The sequence below is a fragment of the Porites lutea genome, chromosome 6, assembly GCF_958299795.1.
Source record: "Porites lutea chromosome 6, jaPorLute2.1, whole genome shotgun sequence".
Lineage (NCBI taxonomy): Eukaryota > Metazoa > Cnidaria > Anthozoa > Scleractinia > Poritidae > Porites > Porites lutea.
This window is the reverse complement of record NC_133206.1, coordinates 22,787,242-22,811,865: the sequence shown is the minus strand read 5'-3', so window position 1 is coordinate 22,811,865 and position 24,624 is coordinate 22,787,242. Positions and strand designations below refer to the sequence as shown.

Genomic DNA, 24,624 nt, shown 5'->3' with positions numbered 1-24,624 from the left:
GTAAAGCTTTGGCCCGGTGCGTCGAAGTTCCCGAGTTCGAATTCGAGCCAATAACCTTTTTCTTTTTGCTTCTTTTCTTTTCTTCTTTCTTTTAATGTTTCTTTTCATTTAGTTTTCATTTTAGGTATAACAGTTTTGTTATGTTTCTATATATAGCTTACAATTTTTAGATTTACAAATCTCCTTCTCCGCTTTACTTGCCGTTCCCCCGAAGTCCTTCGCGAGGTCCTGCGATTTACGTATTTCTAGTTTAGCAGAATGAAAAACCCAACTGTTGAAATTTTAATAGCAATACAAATTTAAAGTGTGGTAAATAAAACATGTAAAAGAAGTAAAAGCGCTTACCAACAAGCTGCTGAAAATATATCTCAAGCAAAAAGGTCTTAAGATAAGTGGAAGCAAGGCTGAGTTGATTGATCGAGTTCTCACCCTCGCATGCGGGAACCTTAGTGCCAGAGATGCTGTAGAAGATGGGGAATCTCCCAAATCATGCGAAGGCGACACGAGCTCAGAGTCCAGTGATTCTGATGACTCTTCAAATGACTCTTCATTTTATTTAAAGTGATGTTTGTACCGGAGGAAGAAATCCAACAAGTAAACTAGGTATGAGGGAATCAATGGGAGGAGACTTTTTTCAAGGGGGCTGGGGAGGGGGATTAGCCTTACTATTATTATCATGTGAGGGTGGGGGGTTGAAATTAATTTTAGCTTAATGAGAGGGGGGCATGACTTAGTTTTGGGGCATATTTCACCCATTTCCAAACGTCCCCCCCCCCCCCCCTGCAGGTAAGTATTGCTCAGTCCCTAATCTTGACGTAGTGAAATAACAATTTAAGCAATTACAAATAAACCGCCCAAAATGTTAAAGTTTATATAGCCCACACAGTTTGATATGTTTGGGGAGATACTCGGTTAAGACTTCCTCTTCTAAAGTAAATGTCGCCAATTTAGTGCTGGTATCCAAGTGAACGTCAGTCAAAGCTGAAGAAAAACGGCACAAGCAATTTGAAGCTACAAAATACAGAAACGCTTAAAAGCCCCCAACTTTAATATAAGCCCCACCAGTAACAGGCTCGCAACTATAAGCTCCCCTCTAACTTGTATTGAAATGAATTTGATTTAGTATGATATTTTAAAGCTTTTACCGGTAACTGCAAAACATATTTAAATCAGCACTGCTTTAGCTTGTTTCCAACAGCTTTTTCCATTCCCGTTATAATCCCCCTCGGATATAAGCCCCGCCGTTTAATTTATAAGCCCTCCTAAAACCCGTTACGAAGATGTATAATCCCAGAGCTTCTAAGCGGCAGTTTACAGCACCTCATATCATGTGCTCGGCTCACAAACTTAACACCACCTTTGGCGAAATTTTCTTGCTCTTGCTTCAACAATTTTTTTTTTCGTGATTATTAATATGAAAAAAAAAACAGGTTACATTCTAATTTCCTAAGCTCGAACAAACGTAACTATATTATTTTCTTTAATTCCTATCTCGTAACTGACCCAGACTCTAGAACATTTGTACATTGTTACTGAAACTTCAGTGCCTGCGATGACCCTATGAGCGCGTCAGTTTAACTTCTGGCAATCGACGAAAACCGTTTTTTACCCAATTTGAATATATGCTTAACAGAAATGTCGATCATGACTTCGTTAATCGACTTTTTATTACTAACTGTTAAGCTCGTTTTCGAAAAACCAGCCAATTATGCTAATTTGCTCCCTAATGGCACGGCAACACAAAGGCAACACCAAGATTGTCGATTGTCGATTGTCATATAAGGAGGACAGATGTATTCAAAAAGAGTTCAGTTGACTGTAGCCGCATCGCAGAAAAGTCATGGAAATGAAAAATTTTACCATCGCAGAACTTTACTGCTCTGTGGAATTTACTGGAGAGGTACATGGCGAGCTCGTTTTTCTCTCTGTCATTAACACTTTTTTGTCAATTACAGCATTTTTGGGGAATACTCTGATCCTAGTTGCCCTTCACAAGGACACATCAATTCATCTGCCATCCAAAATCCTGTATCGTAACCTAGCGATAACTGATCTTTGCGTTGGTATCATTGCGGAGCCTATACAGGTTGCATATTGGTTATCTGTGGTGAACAGAAGAAGGAATATTTGCTATTACACATATTTGACAGCATGTTTCCTAAGTGTTACTCTGTGTTCAGTGTCGTTGATAACACTGACTGCAATAAGTGTGGACAGACTTCTCGCTTTGCTACTGGGTCTCAGATACAGACAAGTTGTAACTTTGAAAAGAACACATTTAACTGCTACTGGTGGTTGGATTGTGTCCGTTGTCGGTACATCTACATCCTTTCTGAATCTTCTTATAGTTTCATTGTACCAATATGTTGTTATAGCTTTTTGTTCAGTCACTACAATCTGTGCCTACACAAAAATGATCTTCGTGTCTCTGCGTCATAACCAAATTCATGGTCAGAACCGTGTTGTTCAAGGGCAATCGAGCCAAGTAAATACACTGAATAAAGCTCGATACAGAAAGGCAGTGTACAGTGCACTGTGGGTGCAGGTAACATTGGGTATTTGTTATCTGCCGTACGGTATAGCTGTAGCTTTAACACCTCAAAGGGGGATGCCTTTATCTACTTACCTTGCTTTGCAATTTACAGCTACTTTAGTGTATTTAAACTCGACGTTAAACCCGTTTCTGTACTGCTGGAAGATCACAGAAGTGAGACAAGCTGTAAAAGAAACATTAAAACAACTACACTTCTGTACCTGAACTAAGAACATTTACTAACGAACTTGATAAGAAAGTATATATATAAGAAAACCAGACAAATGCCCCAGTCCGAATTGCACCTTTAAGATTGTTTTCTGTTTCAGTGCAGATTGTAAAGACACAAACCATGAAAATCATTTGTCTATGTTAAAAACTTTAATAATCATAAAACAAAATGAAAATGTCACTAAAACTAGTCAGTTACCTAATTAGTTCTCTGGCAATGAAGACTACGAAGCAGGGACATATTCTTAAAGAGAACAGCTCACTTGCTAGCAACATCACACCGATAAACTCTTTTGACTGTTTTTTAACGCCAGAAGACAATCAGAGAGCTTTACTGTTCTGCAGAATCATTACTGGAGAGGTACGTGGCGAACTTTTCTTGAAAATACACTGCATAAATAACAGCTGTTGATTACCATAAAAGCCACTATGTTCATAGTATAATGAAGTTTAACAAACGTCATAAGTTCAGTCAAGGCGCAAAAATATTGCTTTTCCGAATGCTTTTTCCATCCTCGGAGACCCAGGGGCAGTTAGTTGGGTCGATAAAATGTTCGTGGTGAAAGTTTACTGTACGATCGAGACGAGCCCCTGGGCACTTACTCTTAACGAACCAGTTCCAGAAGACAGAGCTGAACAACGTCTGCGCATGTGAAGAGACGGGAGAGGTCTGGGATCTAACCTAGTGTCGTTTTCAAAGGGATTTTCAGAACATCCTCACATTTTGGCGATTATTAAGGTGGATTCTGAATATTCAAGGCTCCCATTTAAACTAAAGGTAGATTATTTCATACTTTATTTAATTCTCGTTTCTACCTTTGTAATTTTTCTTCTACTTTCTTCTATGAACAAAAGATTGTTGTGGGTCACTGAACACTTTGTGATGCGAAGACTAAGTGAAGCAATGGAAATAAATGTTTCTATGTGGAAATTTCGCTCTTAAGCCATTGCAAATCGGAAAAATCATGTCCAATAACAAAACAATGCAATTTTCTTACTTTTACTGGAACACAAATGAGAAAAAAGCCGACGAGAAAACGACCTTATTTCACGATGGAATCTGCCGTGACTGCGACATTACGTGATGCTTCTGGAGAAATGCATCATGGGATACTATTTGATCGTCGTCCGAGTACAAAACAAGGGAATTCTACTCCTTCAGACCCTTAGAAGTCATGCAGGCGAGAATCAGAATCAAATCCGAACTTACAGTTGGTAAATAAACCACTCCGTACTAGGTTACTTGAGTACATGCAGTGTCATCTCTTGCTTCTGCTCATTAAGTACCCAGCTTTGAAGTGTGTGTTAGGTGATAAAATAGTTTCATTAAAGAAGCTCCGGGAGATCATAAAGGTTTTCTTGTTGCAAGACAGTGATACCGGGGCAACTCCTTATTTTGTAGCGGTAAAGAAAAACGGAGTCTGCTTTTGTCAGTGTAAAGGTTTTAAAACTGCCTCTCTTTGTTCTCATTTACTTGCTGTTGCGGATCACGTTGCCAAACTGCACGAGTCCCTTTCCTTGTAAGCTTAAACCGTTACATCTTACCTGTTCTTTGATCAAAATTATCCATGCAGTGCAAGCATTGACTCACTCGGGGGTGGAAGCTGAATAATTGGATCACGATTATTCATTATTCTTTGTTTTTTTCTCCAAATTATTCATTATTCATTTCTTCGTTCTTTGTTTTTGGTTAAAATAGACTTGGAACCAGTGATTGCTGATAATTAAAAAAAGAGCTGATTTCCATCTTCATTACATCCACTTTGAAATCACTGGCTATCCGTGCAATCTGATTGGTTCTCAGCAGTGTGATTTATTCCTAAATCGCACCATTTTTTGCTCTAAATTGCATCTGTTCCAAATTGCGTCATTCATGTTCTAAATCGCATCATTTCTGTTTTAAATCGCACCATTTTTGTTCTATATCGCATAATTTCTGTTTCGAATACAAAATGAGATGAAAAAGCCTTTCTCTTTCCGCTTTTAAGAAACCGGCTACTCGATCAATAAAATATTAGTACTGACTAAATTCTGCGATTTCAAAATGGATGTAATAAAGTGGTAATTGAACTTCGTGTCGTGCAATTTTGGTCTGAAATCATACTTGTGATTTCAAATCGAACTCGCGCTGCGCGCTCGTTCGATTTTGAAACCACGCGTATGATTTGAGACCAAATTGCACTCCACTCAGTTCAATTACCATTATGAATACCACAGGATTTTGAGAGTTCTGCACTTAGTAAACATCATGAACAGGCGATTTTAACTTAAATAGCGATATACTGAGCACTCTGCACCACCTTAACTCTTTAAGGTTCGTTTATCAAGTCAGCAATCCATTAGGGTCGGAATGGTTACATCAGCCGGCCAATTTCGTGAGCTTGGACGCTGAGGGTTGACAAAATACTATCATTTTTGAAGAGTTGTTACATCACTCCCTCACTAGTTGCTCGACATCTATGGATTAAAGACAAACTGCACATTTGCTTTGTCTGACGTTCTTTATTAACTCTGCAATATTGGGCCCAGTTGTTCATAAGGTGGCCAAGTCAAGCTATCCAGTGGATGACCCAATTTCTTTCCCTAATACTTATTCGCTGGATAGTCAGTTATCCGGTGGATGGCGCTATCCATCTTTTGAACAACCGAGGTCAGTATGAAAGTTTCAGAACACTCGCCTCAAGAAATTCACTAAAATGTTCTGTGACGCAGAGACGCCTATTTTAATTCTACGTACACAAAAATATTAACAATTCTTTCTCGGGTGTTTTACACCATCAAAAAGGAGACAGTTATTAATTTTCAATTCGCGTTGGAAACTTAAAATTATTCATATTCAACTTTATATTAAAATTCATATTTATATTCATACTATTATTACCATTATAAATTATTAATATCTAAATTCAATATCAATTTGCTTTGATTGCGTTTTAAAGGACCACTTTGAAAATATACTCTAACAAGAGGAAAGAAGATTCAATACTAATTAACGGTGCGTTCCGGACAAGAATTTATGATCCAAAATAACATTGCGTATTAAGGGGGCAGTCTACTGGAAGGCATTGTTTTTCGTTTATTTCCTCTCTTTTCTATCCAAGATTATATTTAATCAAAAATTGAATCAATTATGTTGGAGTTCTTGTTTTAATAATTTTTTTGAGAATTTTTGGATTATTTTTCGAATTGTTTCTAATGTATAAACTTAGGGGGATGTTAAAAGTTTGGAAAACTGGAAAAAAAACATGGGGATTTGCTTGTTTCTAAATATCAAAATATGAGGTGAATAATTTGTAGACAAATACCAGTCCACCACCACAAAAAGGTGCCTCTGAGCCCATTAGCGGATTAACTGGCCTATGTGTATACACTTTCTACTCTTCCCAAACCAACCAGACTAGCCCCTTACAGCAATTACAGCAAACCCATGAGTAGTTATTACCTGTCTTGCATAATTTGTCAACTTAGAATATTATTGCTTGACTTAAACGTCGACAGAATTATTTGGAGAAGAACATTAGCTTTCCGAGCGAGAAACGGTCCCCTTATGTTCATGAGGGCAAACAACTATCGACCCGTACGCGACAAGTCCCTCCTTATTCAAGAAACTCTTAAACGAATTACTGGCGTTCACTTGTAAGTAGTGTCATTTTTGTTTTGAAAACTATGTAACAGAAAAATAAGAGAAATTGTAGCGGACTAGAAAATCACTTTTGTCAACTTCGGAGAAGCGTCAGCTCAACAGATATTTTTATTAAGATTGCATACACCAGGAAAGGTTTCCAAGGGAGCATACTCTCCTAGTATGATGTCTAAAAGAGAGTCACCGAACTCTATTAAGTGATCATTATGTAGGAAAGACACCTTCCTAGAGGGCGGGGGGAGGGCCTCTACGACAGATACGTAAAAAGGCTAACAATTGTAACGGGTTCCCAAGAGTTAACTGTACAATATACAATATATATGTACCGTATGACACGATATTTTTGCGGATTGGCGATTTTTGTGTTTTGCGGGAACTATTTTTTGCGATTTGGACAGATTGGTTTTTCTTACTGGGAATTAATTTTTGCGGTTTTCAGAAAGTACCCAGTATCCAGCATTGATAAAATTTTTGCTTTTTATTGATTGCGTAAATACGTTTTTTAAACAATACTGCGCTATGCGTACCCCGGCTATGTAAAACCAGTAATTCATTGTATACCTTTTTGTTTCTGAATGAGAGACAAGTTGTAATTGAACAGACACGAGTTCTAAGTGCTGTATTTTTTAGTAGCGAATTTAAAGTTAGAGAATATATCTACTCTGGAGTAAATTTTTGCGGGAAAAATGTTTGCGGTAATTTTTATTTGCGGGAACTTATGTTTGCGGATCGCTGGAAAAATCGCAAAAATTAGAACCCGCAAAAAATCGTGCCGCACGGTATTTTTTCATTTCAATTTTTTTGCCCATTCGATGTAGTGCGGTGACAGATCCAACCCTTGAAGCGAGGGTATGGGGAAAGGGCGCCCTCGTAAGGCCTCTCTCCTAAATCCGCCACCACGGTACTACTTTAGCTCTATCATTTGATTAGTTACTCTACTTTACTATCCTGGAACCGTACACATGATCCAAGACTTTTTAAATTCTGATGAAAGCAGACCACACAAGCCACTTCTGGCACGCAGTGCTTGTGGAAGACATGCCCTGGAAGTAAATTTTTCAACATGAATTTTCGAGCCATGTGTGAATGACTGAAACAACAATATAACACAACTGGTGCGGGTTTATAGCGGTGGGGGAAGGGAGGCTAAGCATGGAGAGGCCATGTCAGGGTCCCCTAGAGGTACACAAATATGATGGCCGAACTGGTTGGAAGGAAATGAATTATAAGGACGAACTAACAAGCCGACGTCTAGCTTGAGGAATCGCCATACTTAGAGAAGCAAGGCATTAACGTTTATGCTTAGTCTATTTTTCCTGTTTTATGAATGAAATGTGGGGGGGGGGGGGGGTGGGTTGAGGGATACATGTTTGTCTGTGTAAAATATACTATCACGCCTTGATGACTCGTAAGGCAAGTTTATACCACAGGAAAGTACTGCTCAGTAACTGTCATTTGAAAGATTTCACTTGATGACTTCATCCATAGACTAACAAGTAAGAATCGCTTTGTGCAACATAACAAACAGTACCACAGAAAATAACTGGTTAGTAGCTATCACCTGAACGTTCACAAGGGATGATTTCATCCAGACTCAAAACTAAGTTGGACTCAGCCTCTACAGCGTAATAAACAGTACCAGAGGAAAGTAATCCTCAGTGGCGTTCACTTTTGGGTATCACCCACAGACTGAAAAGTTAGAGCGAGCTTGTACAGCGTAATAAACAGTAACACAGGACAGTTATACTCAGTGCCTTTCATTTGGATGGTAACAGTGAGAAAAGCAACGCTAGAAAGGGCAAAATGGCTTGCCTTACTTACCGCACTCAAACATCAACAGTCCTTGATTGCTTGTCGAGATTTGTTCACACAGCTTAAGTGAGCACACCAAACATTCGCCGCTACGAAAAAGAAGATCATCACAAATTTTACCACGAATTGGATTTAATAACCTCTAAATAGCGCTTAAAAAAGCCCACTGCACACATACTGCCTCACAGCTTCCTGTCACGTTCCAGTGCAAACAACGCAAACCCCAAAGGAACTGATGGCACTTGTACATGTACTCGTAAATGTTTCTCAACCTCACCAAGCAAATAAATTTGTACCTCTTAAGTTGTGCCCGTGTTCCTAGAATTGTTTTGATTATTTTAGCATATTGTAAATGTATATGTAATATATATAGGATTATACTATAGCTTTTTTTTATAGCTTTTTTATTTCTTATCTTTTATTTATCATATTATTCATCATTTATTTTATCTTTACGTTGTGTCACCAATTAGCCTCAGCTAAATACATCGACACATGAATAAAGTTTATCATCATCATCATCAAGCATCTCAGGGTCTACAATGTTGTTATCTAAGGGAACATCTCGACGGTAAGTCTCCTCTGCCTGAGATTATATAGGCGTAGCCTGTTCGGGGCTTTCATATAGCGGGGAGGGCGCAAAGGAACGACGAGTAGAAGTCGAGCGGAGATTTCGGAGAATTTAATTTTATAGAGAGGGTAACAGTTGACAGTTACAAGGAAAGTGAGCTGGAAAAATACAGTGAGGGGTTGGGCAGGTAGAGAGGTTCAACTTCCGTTTTTTCCCTCCACTCTCCATTTCGCGCTACTCTCCACTATCTGAACGCATGGAACATGTACGGGAGGGAGGAGGAGAGAAGGAGATTATAAGCAATATATTGCCATTATCTAGAAGACTTGATCTGAAACGCAAAACAATAATACCGCATGTCCACTTGGGAAACTGGACAGATGGATTCTTGCAAAATTATCGCCTCGGGCTAGGCATGAAAACTAACGCTAAACAGACAAACTCCGACTTCCAGTTAGATCAAGCTGGTGTAGCTGGGGTTTCTGTTGAGGAGGGGAAACGGCGAATGACGAAGCCACGGGGTAAAATATTAGGTGACTTACTCTGAGAGGCGAATGTTTTGCCCCCAGTTCGACGCTAAAGGAGAAAACAAAATACATCTTAGTGAGTAAAAAGGAAAAGAAAAAAGGGTAAACCCAACGTTACGTCCGTAACTCGTCACAGTACTCATTAGACTGACACACATGGGGCCGACTGGTCACTCCTTTTACCCCCCCCCCCCCCCGTCTCTCTATCAGTGCTCCATTTTACGATTGACCTGCACCCATCCAAACTTCCTATTTGATTGGTCCCTATAACCTTCAGTACCTATTGTTTTCAGGAATAGGGGCATTGTTATGTCACCATTCCTATTGTTTTCCCAGCCAATCAAAAACCTTGTTTAGAATAGGTGCAGGTCGCCCCCATTCTACGAGTATTTTTAAAAGCTACACGGAAAGGAAAGAAGTGAAAACAAAGTTTTAAGGTTACATGTGGGGATCGAACTCGGAAAATCCCCGAAAAAAAGGCCGCTCGGTAACCTTACTAATCCTTGTTCCTCAAAGTGAGAAACCATCAAATAAGAATAAAATAAAAATAAGAAGTCAACAAATAAAATAATCAAATAAGAAACAATAAAATCCCATAACAAAAATTAACAAAGTTACCTCCATCCTCAAGAGTTCTAAACTGTGAGAAGGAATCCAGTTGAGGCTTAATATTCTCCTGTTAAAGGTAAACAATAACGTGAAGATGTTATACCATCACTGGTCAAATCTCCACTTAAAGGTCAATTCAAGGACGCTGCAGTAGTCTGAAATGTCACCCGTATCTTCGCCACACCCCTCAACGAGCGGTGAGGCGGGAGAGACTTGAGAGACTCTCTGCGCCTTGTTGCCCGTTGGGGAGTTGGTCGAAGAGCGGATGACATTTCAAACTAAAGGTGATGTTACACGAGACGATTTGCAACGTCGATTTTTAGCGCAACACTGCTTTACACGAGACGATTCGCAACGTCGATTTTTAGCGCAACACAGCTTTGCAACATTGTTGCGACATTGTTTCGAATGGTTACAACATTGTTCCAACATTGCAACGCTGTTTTGCGCTAAAAATCGTCGTTGCGAATCGTCCCGTGTAACATTAACATAGGCGTTTACTGTCAGTGTTACCTTGCTTTTGGGACCCCATATTTCCTCCTCTTTGCGAAAACTGTTCAACTACAAAGAAAAGCGCGTATAAGTAGGATACACCAAACCAGTGGATAGTGTTTTCAACTAGCTTATGAATACTGCCGTCACTACTCGCTCCTCGAAGTCTCCACCTCAACGACAGAAATGCTATACTGATGAAATAATAACTGTCGAGAATCGGAACAGAATATTTTAGCTATTGTTTACGAATAACAGACAAAAGGCAAAAGGTTTTAATAAAAGGTAAAATGTGAACGCGATGGATCTTCTACAAAATAGTTAATATTCGTTGACTGTATACTTCTCTAGAAGAAGCGCTTGTAGTTAGTTCTCCCTTGTTCGCAAAAGAAATCATAACTTTTAATACGATAATAGAGCGGGAGAAACATAAACTCGAGCAAATTTGGATTTGTAGCCCTATGACTATAGACTAATTATGTAAACATTGATTTACGTCATCAGTATGGATTTTCTGTCGTTTCGGCACAGAAGTCTCTCCCTGGAAGCAGACTCGTACCCAGTCGCTATTTAAGTGTTCTTTGGGATGAGAGAAGATTGGGGAGGAGTTTTTTAGGAGTATTTTTTTGTTTTCGTCCGTCAAGTGACTTTGGACATTTTTTGCTTGTTATGTTCTGTGTCTAGTTCTGCGTTATCGTTAGCGAGGACATTGTTAGCAACTTTGATGCCGAACAGTTCTGTAAGTCAGCCTCTTTACGGTTTAGCCCTCTCCTTTTTCTTTCCTTTTAGGTTTCAGAGTGATTGTTATTGAGAACTTAGGTAGTTGTGCCTGTAATTTTTCATCATCAGAAAACCACCTACAGCCACGAGGGCGACCATGTACAAGTCTTCGATTTAGTATGATTTTTTGAGGCAAGATTTGTGGGTTTTCGACGTTCACAAATAAAGTTGCAAACAATAAGTTCATATGAGTCCGTCGTGATCCGTTTCTACAATAACTGTTAGTAAAAGTGTTACTGAGCGATAAACCATTTCTGAATAACTACTCAGTATTACTGGAAGATCAAGTTGCTTTAAGCAAATGTCTTTCTCATACCTTTGGAGCCAAGGCACCGCTTCGTTGTGACCACAAATATGAGTCGAGCTTTTTAAGCAGCTCATGAATCAGAGTCCTGTAAATATAATGTATAACAAAGAGAAGTCAATAAACTGGCCAAACTCCATCTCATCCAAAAAAGGCGTGTGCTGTCACGCAACTCCTAATTCGGCAGTTAGATTGAAGTGTTCCATCGCGTTTCTTTCCAGATAACAGCTTGGCAAAGATCACACTTCAAACAATGCACCTTTCTATACATTCCTTTACCGCGTACCTAACGCAGACATCAGTGGCTGGTTTCGTTTACAGTACGTGAGGGATTTTCTTACACAATCAGAAACTATCATACAAAATACCCTTACTAAAAGACCGATCAAAGGCGATTACTGGAATCATGGTACTTCGTTTAGAATAAATAGTTGAGAACTTATCTGCAGATGATATTTATAAGCGTAAATTACGTTCGGAAAGCGGTTTACTTTTTGGCCAAATTCCACGATGAACTATTTTTTTCTGAAATACACTTTGTTTCTTGCCTCTTGTGTAACTTGTTATAAACATAGCGGTTTTTACCTTTGCCTTCTTTCGACTACAGCTCCTAATAAACATGAATAGTAGAAATCCGTTGAGAGAAGTGGGGTTTCCTGTGGCAGAGCCTGCAGTATGTTGACAGTATGCCCAGCGCCCAACCGCTCAAGCATCAGACTGGTCACGTTACTCCACGTCAGATCTGCTAGCCAATCAGAAGCAGCCAGAGTTGTGCATGTGTGAGCGGTGCTAAATGATACTTCGTTGTCCTGGTCACGTGATAAAAGCAACTCCAACAAATATTTCCATTCATCCAAAGACTTGGGGAGGAGTCCTTGACAAAAGAGCAGAAAAAGGATAGAAGAGATGAATTTTACGAGTTACAAACAACGGCAGTTAAAATTTCACACCACAAATGTATTACAACAAGAACTATGTGAAAAAGTAGGAAGGACTGTCTACATGCAAGCAGGCTGGAGCTTACTGCATATCCCATGATAAGGCTTGCGAGTTTAAACGTAAAATAAGGATTTAACCTAAGCATGTACAGATTCCGGATACTCCAGTTTCTCATTCATTCTTTGGGAGCGAAGGCATAGCTTTTGTAAAAAAGACTACAATCTTTGATTATGTTTTGCCCTTTAAGAATTTGAGGTCATTGTACTTTACCTACCCCATGACTGTGGATTCTTGATCAGCTTCATGTCACTTAACGAGACGACTAGTTTTAGTGCTTCCTGTCTTAGACCGGTCCGCACACAAAGACGAATTAGACCTGACCAGTACCTAAAGAAACCGTTAATAACACATGGAGGTCGTGTAAGTGAACAAAGCCTGTCTCAAACGGCGGTAGGACAGAAGGCTCAATAGACCTTCATCCACACAGCCTTGTATATAAGGAAGCCTACCTCGTAAACGTAATCTAACCCCGTTTAGTATAACCTGACAAAACAGGCGACACTTCGAGACACCATCCCTCGTTTTCCCGCGAAATAGCGTGTGAGGATCGACAGCAAACATTCCACACTGATGCCGTGTCACCACCCAAATCTGGCTGGGTAGTGCTTCTGATTGGTTTAAGCAAATATCCTTCGCAGCACAACCAATCAGAAGCACTATCCAAATGTAGGTAGAGACAAGTCATCAGTATGGAATTTCTGCTCACGTTCCTGAGACGTCATTTCGCGGGGTTAGCAGTGGTAACGTCGCGAAATGTCGGCTGTTTCTTCAAGCTACGGATATTAACGTCTGGGAAGTTGCTCAAAGGTCCTCGTTCTGGGCCCACAAAAGACAACAAATTACCGGAAGTTCAATGGAATGAAATTTCCCTTCAACCTGATTGGCCAATCGAACAGTAACTTTTTTAACGGGCCGGTCGTGGCGCGTTCTCAAATCTTGGTACACAGCAGGGCCCCCAAAACAACGAAACAAGGATTTGGGCGCTGTCTCTTGCAGATGGACTTTTAGTTTCGTCTGCGGAGCAGGCTACCTTGTAGGTAAGCCATTTGAAATAGCTATTTTCTAGCGAGTGTTATATGCCTTCTTGACATAAGTGTAGAAGAAAAAAAAAATAATAAAAAGGATCTTCGCCAATTAGATTAATTTTCTCCGTGGAAATAGCTCTTACTGTTTGAAGTAAGACCTGGATATAATGGCCACTAGTTTATCAGTTTTTCTTTCTAACTTTTAAGTATTGCCGGCTTCTCTTTATCAAAGTCGCCACCACAAGTGTGATTCTTCCAGGCGCAGAAGTTGTTTATATGACTGAGCTTTTTTTCCTTCTTTTGAACCTTCAATCTTTACTTCCGCAGTTAAAATATACGAATTTCTCTTTCATGTCCCAGGTGTATCTAAAGCATTGAAGTTTTTAAAGTGCTCAAAAGCAAGCGTGTAAACCATCAACATTTCCAAGCATTCTGAAGAATTTTGCCTACTAGCTTGCATAAAGCTTGGCCAAGGGCACTAAGAGCAGAAATGGCTTGAAAACGAGCAGCTAACCGTATGCTATACGAATTGAGTCGCGAAATTGGATTTGTTTTTACTTACCCGTGGTTCCAGCACAAATCCATGAAAACCTTGAGCTCTGACGAATCTTTCTGACAAAGAAAATCAATAAGTTGCTGCAAATGGTCCTCATTTTGCCACGTGATCGTGTGTGAGCCAGGTCTACATGCACAAAAAGACAAAAGACAGTATTACTTCAGATCCCTCCGTCTGGGTACCAGTCCTCGCTATACCCTCGTTTTATTGGGTTAATTTCACATTGTCTCTTTCAACCAAGTATGTCAAGGGGTGCTGAGGTGAACTTGTATCACCACCATTCACCTGGAGTACGAACAAGGGAGTTTTAGGTGTCAAGACGGCTTCGACAGCAAGAACGTTGAAAAACTTTACACACGCAGCACCTTTTTGGTACATTTCTTTGCCGTGACTGCACGACTACGATGCGAAACTGCCTTTTTTCCCATTTTTTTTTCGAGTACGTAAACTAGGGAGAACGAATTTCTCTCTCTCTGTTAAATTTTCTTAGGAATTCAACTCCAGGAGAGTCCGTCTACATTTGACAAACTGAGTGAGTCAATTTTAAGTCACATTTTCTGCGCCACTTTTCTAAGTCACGTTTTCTTCGCCGTCGCCGTCCTACTGGCAACCAGCCTCGTTCCTAGTCGTCCCCGACGATTTCAGGTGTGATGTCACCCGTCATACTTGTCGGATAGGGCGAACTGGCCTGGGTACGAGGCTGACTGGCAACTTTAGCCAGTAGCTCTTCTCAAACAAAGGAGCAAATACGGGAAATGAATCCACTTTGGAGCATCAAATTATTCACAAAAAACTGAAACACAAAGGGAGACTAAAAGACAACAAAAACTAATAATAGCGTTATGATCTTGAAATGAACGAGACCGGCGTCATCTATAAACTTTGGAAAACTACAATTTAAATTCGCAATTCGAAACTGTAATTTATTTATTTCTTGAAATCCTAAATTTAACACCTTGTTTTATTTTCTACGTCCTTTCGCTGACAAATTTTTATCCAGTCTTGTTTATATCTGTGGGCATTTGATTACAAAGAAATTTCGGAGGCAAAATTGTGTCTCTTCCACCTAAAATAACCAAAATTGAGTGAGGCATCGCAGAAAACATCTTTTCAAGATAAGAAATATTTTGAAAGTGTTAATTCTTGATAACACGTTTTCGACCATTAGCGTACTACGCATTATTTAGCTTAGCCTGTTCCAGGCTCTCAGATAGTAAGCATGATGCGTAAATGAAAGGCAAGCGAAAATATAAGCGCGTGATCAGGGAAAAGTTTCCTCCCGTTTTATTTTCGTGTTCGCGCTTTCTCAATTCCGCAGACCCGACTATATCGGACAGCCTCATCTCGGAGCCTGGAACAGGCTACATTTAGCTCGACAGCAACTCTAGTCAGGGCGATGGGATTTTCGTGTATAAAATAACTTTCAATTAATTTGTAAAATTGCTCTTTACAACAACAACTATTTAACTGAAGGATAAGTTAGGATAAGTTAGCATAAGTTTTTTGACCTTGGTTTTCCACACTGCTGACAGTGCAAGGCTTCTTTTGTAGAATCTGCAATCAAGGAGCAGTGAAACCACCAATTTGTGACTCTCATATCTTCACAAAGCTTCCTAACAGTCTGCTGTCTACAAAGCAAAAAAGTATAACAAGAAAAATTATCATTTACTGCATGTACCTAGTTGAGGTGTGTGACGTTGGTTTTTACCATTTTCCTCTATGGATACGGAAAGCTATCGCTGTTTATATGTAAGATAAAAACCATTTGAGTTCCCTAACACAAATGAAATCCGACTATGCTGTGGATGAAATCCTAAAGTGCGATCATTCAAATAAAAGCTACGTAGTACTTTCCTGCGGTACTGTTTATTGCATTGAACGAGGTGGTTCTAATTATCGTAAAGCTTGACTATTTAAATGAAAGCTACTGGGTAATTCATTCTGGTCGAACTGTTTATTATGTTGTATATCAAACATGACTAACCTAGTATTTCCAACTTCCGTTCTCCACCTCATTAGTTGTTCAACATAAAACACAAAATCAGCTGAAGTGGATTCTAGGCTATGTAACTTGCAGTGCCGACAAATCTCCATAACTTCCCACGGCTGCACATCAGGGAACATTCTAGCGCAAGTCAACATTGTCTCGCGACTGTCGTTTTCATACAAGCTGTAAATTAAAAGCAGGAGACAGGGAGTAATTAAAAAGAAACAACGGACAAGAATGGTTGAAAGATAAGATAGTTTAAAAATCATACAGGCCTTGCTCCCTTCCAAATAATTGTAACATAAGACTACTCCTATTGCTAATTTTATTGATCGGCTTTGGGTCCATCCTTCATCCCCTACTCCTTCCACCAATGTTGCAATCCACTCATTTTGCTCAAACTTCAACATTGTTTGGGGTGGGAGGGGAGAGGTCGCCAGTTTTACTAATACTACTAGAAAGGTCCCAACACTCTTTTGACCTCCACAGTAGGTAATTATTGTTCACAAGTTACTTTTTCTATTACAGTACAGCCTGCTTCTCTTTCAATCTTTCAAGGAAAAAATTCCTTCAAAATACGAATTTTTTTTGAAAATCCTGAGAAATAAATACGTACTTATAGTTCTGCGAAAGAGGTTTTACTTTAATGATAACACAAGATAGGATTTTGTCGACAAGATTGTTACAGCATAGTCGTTTTATCGTTCATATTCCAGGCGTGCATATTATAGAGGTAGGGATTGCATGAAAACATATATCTTTGGGGCCAAGAGAACGACTTACCAGGTGTTCGCATTTTGGAAATGCCGACTTGGTTTTAAAAGAAAGAATATATTTAAGACGATCTTATACCGAGGTCTGTAGGAGTGGTTCAACTTACCAAGTAAGATGAAAGAGCAACACGTCACAGTACTTATCCATCCCATCATGCAGTTCGTGAAGAGCTCGACGAGCGTCCCCTTCTTTGATGTATTTGGCGATAACGTCATGGGGGGATACAAGACCTAAAAGGGCAGAGAATAACGGCCTGAAATAGTGAAATACGGTATACTGAAATAGGATTTCAAAGCGGTAGAATAATCAGCAGCTAATGACCTCTCATTTGAGTAGCACCTAAGGACTCCAACAATATCAATATCATAGAATAATTAAGAAACTGTGAAAGGTTTAAACTCACGAGACATTTCATAAGTAGGGTGAGTATGATCGTCCGGCATTTGTTCTACATTAGTAAGTGAGCTTTCTAAAGTGTGTCGTTGATAGAAGTCTGTAGAATACGAAATACATGTCGCAGAGTCCCAGTCGATTTGACGACTCACTTTAGAAACGACCACTTGAGAAAGCTGGTTTACTACGCCACTGAATCATAGTCAACAGTTACCGGCACCGTACAAACGACTTATTGACCGACTCAAGCTAAACTACGGAAAATGACTGGTCAACCGACAATTTGACTAACAATAAACGACTGTTCACTGTGACAATAGACGGATCGAAACGCACCAATGATATTACGAGTCTCCATAGCCAACAACATCACGGCTTAACTGACAAACGACCAATAACATCGCGACTTAATTGACCACTCAGGTCAATACCCAGAGTTTAATACTATGAACAGACGTGATACAACTCACTTTGACTCTGAAGATGACTACCGCACAGGTTGTGGCAACGTCAGTCGCTGTCAACAACAACAGTCCTATTTAGGACGTCGTTCACCCGGACGATCATACTCAACCCACTTAGAGAATGAATCACGTTAGACACTTAACGTGAAGCGTTTTTTTGCGTCAAACGTCGGAAAATTTGAATCCTAATCTAGTGGCCTTTTTGTTGCAGGTCCTGTCTGCCAAAGAGGGGAAAATTCGACTCATGGCAGCCAAATTTCCGTCTGTCTTTTTTAACGAACGAAGAAATGAAAAGAGGGGAAACTTATTGCAATGGGTAAACAGTTCATCGGAAAATGGTTTAGTTCACTTCACGTAATACTGCTTTCACAATACTCACTGAACTGACGTAAAAGTAGAAAATAAGCTGCTAGAGGATAAAAGATTTTTCGAAATAAAGCGTAAGTTTTCTTCACTACAGTCAAGCCTGTCTACAACGGTCACCCATGGGAAATGGCAACAGGTCAACTTTGTAGAAAATGTAAGGCAACTGAAAATTTAGGGAAGATGTCCGGTTACCGTAATATACAGGTTGACCGCTAGGTTTGACTTTACTTGTTAAGTAAGGGAATCACAGACGATCGATATGTTAATTCTATTCACTACCTTCTCTTGAGGGACCGGATGATATTAGCATGGAAGTTTGAGAGTTTGCTTTGCCAGTACAACAGCGTTGTACTCATCACTCACCTGACAGACAATCCATAAAGGTGCTCCACGTTTTCTTTCTTTCGCCCTTACTCATGAGGAGTGCGCGCCTAAGCCGTCTGACGTCCATCAGCCAGAAATGGTAGGACAAGAATCTGGAGCGAGTTTCATCATTAAAATTTGTATCGTAAACCTGCTTTCCGTTGTTCTCGAAAAATGTAGTTCCATTTTCACACTGCACGCAAATTCGCTCACAACTTTGCAATGACTGCAAACCACTTGAACTATCCTGTGATAGTATGGCATTTTTCGACATTTCTGTAGGCGAGGAAACAGTTTCATCAGCAGAGCTTTGCGGTGAATTATTCAAATCACCAAGCATTCTGTTTAATGGTTTGTCAGTTTGACGGTTCGCACTTTCACCCAATGTATCTAAAGTATTCTCACCAGACTCTTCGTCTACCGTCTCTGCATCGAAGTTTTCATCCTTGACAACACTTATACGTATGGATGGAGGCGAAAATTCGCCCGTCCTCAGTGAAGATGGGTTGGTCCCAGCTGAGGGCAAATGACCCTCACTTGATGTTGTTGCCCTCACATCACCATGCGAAGTTGGGATACTTTCTGAAGCTAATTTATCTGATTCTCTATTAGATTCCGGTTTATTAGTATCATCGCAAAATAAAATAACCACATCATTAGTTTCCGATTTATCTTGTTCCACCGGGAAATCACATAATGGTGTCTTGGTGGTAGTTCCTTTGCTTCTGACATCATCCTCAAAAGACCGCAAACCTTCGCTTCCATAAACACCACAATCAAAACACATTTGTGCTAGATATGACACATCCTCAAAAGCAGTTGCACTTAGGAAACGTTTCAAGCCATTGTCGTTACTTCCACTGTCATCTCTTTCCGTCATCTCTAAACAGCTTTTCATGGCCTCATGAAGTTTTGGGATCCATTCCCCTAAGACGCGGCATAGACTGGTGACACTAAAGAGGACAACTGGGTTTTTCACGTCACACCTGAAAAGGAAAGGCCGCTGATGTAAGTACATCAGTTTGCATTTTGTTTGGTTTTATTTCGCACTTCCATGACACGTTAAAGGAGAAACATTCAAGTCATTTATAAATAAATACCGTGAACTTCCATCTCAATTACAACCCCTCGGGACTGCAACTATATGTCCCCGTATGTAAGCGTCCACTTTGCCTAGTGTTACGTCACAGCCACTAGTGACTGCTTTTCAGAAGTGTCTACATTACAGGATTGTATGCTCTAGAGGGGCGTCTGCCCTACAGAGATGACTGCCCTACCACAATGTCTACCTTCCAGTGATGTCTGTGTCACAGAGGAGGTGACTGTCCTACAGAGTTGACTGTCTAAAAGAGGTGTGTGCCCTCAAGAGGAGACTGTCCTACAGTGGTGTCTTCCCCTGGATAAATCTCTATCCACTGGACAGCGTAATTAGTTTTCCCACTGGTTTCCCTAACACTAATCCACTTCCTAGCGATTTATCCGATGGAAAGAGTTATCCAAGCTTTGGCCTGGTATGTCTGCACTTCAGATGTGTCTGCTCTACAGAGCCGATTCACTGCACTACCAGTTTCCACCTTACAGAGGTCTTAACATTCTTAAATCGCTGTCACCGTTTTTCCAGAGCTAACTGCAATGACTTACCGTGCCTTAGAGGAACACTCAATCAGTTCCGCAACTTCTTTCGGAAGCTTAATTTCCTCCACCTCTTCCTCTGTATAAAGCACAGCATTCTCGTCAGATGGTGTAATGGGAGACAGTGATGAGGAAGGCGAAGGTGACTGATCTTCAGATGATGGTTTGAGTTTCTTTATAAGCAGTCCCTTCGCTTTAGATAATATGGAAGGTATAGCGGGCGATAACTCTGTTTGTAGAGGACTCACAGGTTCTGACAAACGTCTACTGCTCGTCTAGATTTGTTCACGAAAAAAAAAACAAAAACAATGAAAACATTCCTCCGATTAAAGGGGGTGTCACGAAATTTATCAAAATTCAGACGGAGGGAATTGTCACCAAATTGAGTGAAACATAACAACAACTGCTCAAAAAATTAGAAGGTATAAATCATTCAGCAATTTAAAAAATGGAAGGAGAAACCTGAAGAGGATTAAAACGGATTGCAATTGTCGTTTATGAAAACGTGTTAGCATAAAAGTTTTACAAAGTTCATTTTTGTTGTTTGTAACGATTGATATAGTGCTTTGGAGATATATTTTGTTTGACAAAGAGCTGTGCTTTCCTCATTAAAAAGTAATTTCTCAAGTTCAACCGCAAATAAGGACTCGTTGGCAATATGAACAACCCGTGACACTTTATGACTTGATCGCAAAAAGGTGTCTCGCGTCAAGACGAAAACAGTTGAACAGTACCAAATGTTTAAAAGAAGGTCTAAATCAAAAGCGCTCAAACAAGTCTTGAGTACAATGGCAAAGTGACCTTATCATGTAAATCGCTAGATCATTACTTGCTTACGGGTGACTGTTAATCCTTAGATACCATCATACTGCAGCTTAGACTTAAAGTAATGAAAGGTGGTTGTACTGATCCATCCACCCAATTGTAACTGCGGCGAAACCTGCTTAAAACTGTTGTCTATCTAGGCATAATTTCATCCTACGAAAGAAAGAAGCTTTATCACCTCCACTTCTCCCGTTGAAGAGTGTGTTCGAAGAAAAGAAGGGCTTCTTGTAGCGGGAGTATCCAAAAATAACTCTGAAATTAACAAACAAAGGTAAGTAAATACGGAGAATGGTGATGTCAATAAGGATGATCGTGTTGTCGTTAATGACGATGATGATGATCATAATGATGACGATCATGATGTAAGCAGTGATGATGGCAATTAGTGATGATGGCTTAGTTGGACTTATAACCTTTCGTGAAAAAAAAAATATATACATATGTTCGCATCTCGGGGTTGTGACAGTTACTGCTGTGTAATTAACAGATCGATACCTGTACCAAAGTGCCCAAAGAATAAGAGCAACAAAAGATAACTACGTGTAGCCTCAACGAGGCCAATGCATCTCAAGCAAAATTTACCTTGTTTCAGCTGAGGTGAGTCAATATCTAAAAATCAAAAACAGCAAAACAACAATTAACTTTTAAAGCTTTTCGCGGCCATGAGATGATTTCTCCCTCTCTTGCCCCTCGCCCCCTTTGACTGCATTTGTGAGAAAAGACTACTGTAAGTTGTACTTGTATGGTAGCGACCTTTATAATTGACAACCAGAACGAAATCGAGAATAAGTTCGACCATGGCCATGGTTGCATCCCTCGAACTATGACTCTTTACTGTTGCTTACTAATATGTATAAGGCACAAGAATATTTAGTTTAAACAATCGTGTCCCCACTCAATCTCGGATTCGTAATCCAGTCTTAAGATATCTAATATTGGCTATAACTTCCGACAATTTTCACGACGATCTGAAATAATTTACGGTCGAACCTCAATTAAGCGGGCATCCTACGCACCCTTCCACATCAAAACCTAAAAACAGATTTCTGTCCGAATTAGATGATACAACGGCTACATTTCAGCTCTCGTTGACGTCACCGTCGTCGTTGGTTAAGCTCCCTATAGCCTCTCGACCACGGCCAGTTTTTTCAGTGACTGACAAAAAAGTCAAGAATTGTCCTGAAATTGATACGTATGGCACATCGATGATTAATCGCAGCAACACTGTTTTGATTGTGTTCCATTTATATTGTTGTAGTAAGCATAATTTGTCTACGATACTTTTTGCGAATGTTGCGAACCTTGCTTCTTTTTTTCATAAAGAAAATACGAAGGAAATTAATGTTTAATGAGAATTTGGAAATCAGACGAAAAACTGCTCATTTTTGCATCCTTAATTTCCACTTCTAAAATCATTTTGTTTGAGAAGTAATATCAAGCATTTGACAAAGTGATTCATCACCAGATGAAACGCCTCGAAGTTCGTAAGAAACACTCCGCTGCGCGTCGTATTTTTAACTCTCTTCTCAGTGTTTCATCTGGTGATGAAACGCTGCGTCTCGTACTTGATATAATACGTCACATTAACATTTTGATTCAAAACACTATTCAAGTTTTATCGTGTATTTTTATCTCTATATATTTTTTTATATGATTGGATTGTTATTATAGGATACAGTAAGCATGAACTCAGCACAGTAAACATGTTGTACTCCCTAAAAAAATTGTCATGTTACACCCCTTCCTCCCCATAACGGCCACTTTCTTCTGTCCCCAAGATGGCTGTTGTAGAGAGGTTCGACTGTATTCTATCTTACTGGATTACCTGGCGGGAGCCTCTGTGGAAGAGGGAGTAGCCCTTTACAAAGTCAATTATCTACTCTGAAGATCGTTCATTCAAAAAATTCAGGTTACGAGAACCTTTTGTATCACTCACTTGTGAACGGGAGCGGAAAACGAAAGAATGCGTTTACAAAAGTGAAATGACTTTTCTATCCTAGTAGTAAACAGCGGCAACAAGTTAGGGAGTCGCATTTACAGCTGGAGAGCTGGGTATAAGGTTAAACAACAAACCTACCCCGGGTACAAGAGACGTTAAATGCGTGGTTTCCGGTTTCGGTCAAGACGCCCGCGCTAGAAGCTTCTTCGCTGATTCCTCTGACCGCAGTTGTGGCCTGCGGCCGATACCGAAGCATCCCGCCACACTTGAGAAAAAATCTCTGAGACCCAGGGTAGAAGAGAAAAACAAACCACCGCCTCCCCCCTCCCAAAAAAACAAACAAACAAACAAACAAAAAAACAAAACAAAGTTACTGACACCAGTTACTTACCGACGGTTACAACTCTCGACTTTTTCTTTTTTCTTTTGTCTTTTGCAGTCAACTTCTCCTTTCTAAAAACAAATTAAAAAAACGTACATTAAGAAAGATCAGCCAGTTCAAATTATAGTGCAAGTTAAGAACATATGATTAAAAAAAAAATGACAACCGTAATAATACGAAGTCCCTTTTCACTACATGAGTTATTCAGCAATCAATGAATGAGGCTGAGTAGGATATGAAGAATGAAGCAAATCGAGAAGGGTGTCATCCACCGAGGCCAACACCCTCCGAGATCTGCTTAATTCTTCATATCCTACGAAAGCCGATAGTGTACGTATAGGTTTTTCCAGCTCCGCAAATATTCTCCAAATAGCAAGTGTCGCCCTCCAGCGGTAGTTCTTACTCTTGAAACGAGTGAAATGTCCGCCATTTTTTTTTCCACAACCAAAACAACTGTAGCGGGCTGTATTTTTGACGTCATTTCCTCGTTAAACACGAAATTCTTCCAAATTTGGTCATCAGTAACTGGTTATGGTGAATTATGCGTGTGCTTTTAGCCAATCAGAATTGGGGAAATATTTTGACTGAATAATAATTAACAATTATAAATAATAGGGGCCCCTCCGTTAAGCCTAAAAGGGTTTGTGGAGACTCTGGGTAACTTTTCTTGCTGAAACCTCGAAAGACTTGGAAATAATCCTCATAACTATTGTACTGAGTTTCACGAATAGTCTTTCACGCACTAGCCTTTATTTTAGCCTTAAGACAAGTTTCGTTTATTCAACGGTTTGTGGAGAGTTCCTGCCGTAAATAATTTTATTACATTGTTCGTATCTATGCAACGGGGCAAACTACTTACAACGAAGTAAGGATTGATTAGTTGATTGACTGATTTTTGATAGTTGAAACATTGATACGTGTGAGAAACATTTTTGCCTGGGAAACAGGCGAAGGAATATAATATGGGCGCAAGCAAGAATGGCACGCGCAAGGTAGACACCAATATTACTTTCAACCGCCTGTTACGCTCTCTCTTGCGCCCATACTACTACAGTTTTCGCCTGAGGAAACAGTAAACGATATGAACATACTCCAGGCGTAGTTAATCGATAAAAATCGATATCGGAAATCAATCGATATCATCGATATCAATCCATTTAATCCTCGGATTAATATCGATTGATATCGGAAATCGATAGAAATCGAAGTCACAGAAGAAATAATTTATCGATTATTATCAATTAACAAAGTCGATAGGAATCGTACTAATCGATAAAAAAAATCATCATCGATATTAATCAAGGTCAACTTTTTTTCTTTATCGATTTCTATCAATCGATTTTGGAAATCGGCGATTGATATCGATTACTATCGATTATCGGTTTATCGATTAACTACGTCTAACATACTGTATGTT

General features: G+C 39.7%; 2 protein-coding genes across 2 annotated transcripts in view; one reads left to right on the top strand and one right to left on the bottom strand.

Annotated features, from left to right (window-relative positions):
• The first annotated feature begins 1,840 nt into the window (after nt 1-1,840).
• LOC140942035 (melanocyte-stimulating hormone receptor-like) lies at nt 1,841-2,758 on the top strand. Its single transcript, XM_073391024.1, has one exon. It carries the CDS (start codon nt 1,841-1,843, stop codon nt 2,756-2,758), a length of 918 nt encoding a protein of 305 aa, XP_073247125.1.
• Nucleotides 2,759-7,032: 4,274 nt separating this feature from the next.
• Nucleotides 7,033-24,624, bottom strand: part of LOC140942034 (BLOC-2 complex member HPS5-like) — a 32,502-nt gene continuing 14,910 nt past the window's right edge. Inside the window, exons 15-31 of the mRNA XM_073391023.1 lie at nt 23,217-23,278; nt 21,469-21,495; nt 21,065-21,138; nt 20,071-20,336; nt 18,430-19,415; nt 16,950-17,073; nt 16,067-16,252; nt 15,591-15,710; nt 14,089-14,208; nt 12,716-12,828; nt 12,088-12,376; nt 11,515-11,590; nt 10,440-10,487; nt 9,936-9,993; nt 9,333-9,366; nt 8,229-8,308; nt 7,033-7,450 (exon numbers count right to left, since the gene is read on the bottom strand). Coding sequence (XP_073247124.1) covers nt 7,338-7,450; nt 8,229-8,308; nt 9,333-9,366; nt 9,936-9,993; nt 10,440-10,487; nt 11,515-11,590; nt 12,088-12,376; nt 12,716-12,828; nt 14,089-14,208; nt 15,591-15,710; nt 16,067-16,252; nt 16,950-17,073; nt 18,430-19,415; nt 20,071-20,336; nt 21,065-21,138; nt 21,469-21,495; nt 23,217-23,278 — 2,776 coding nt within the window. The 3' untranslated portion in view covers nt 7,033-7,337. The remainder of the gene's footprint in view (nt 7,451-8,228; nt 8,309-9,332; nt 9,367-9,935; nt 9,994-10,439; nt 10,488-11,514; nt 11,591-12,087; nt 12,377-12,715; nt 12,829-14,088; nt 14,209-15,590; nt 15,711-16,066; nt 16,253-16,949; nt 17,074-18,429; nt 19,416-20,070; nt 20,337-21,064; nt 21,139-21,468; nt 21,496-23,216; nt 23,279-24,624) is intronic.

What these genes read in the sequence shown, in the direction of transcription:
- LOC140942035 (XM_073391024.1), top strand. Translation starts at nt 1,841, where the DNA reads ATGGAAATGAAAAATTTTACCATCGCAGAACTTTACTGCTCTGTGGAA.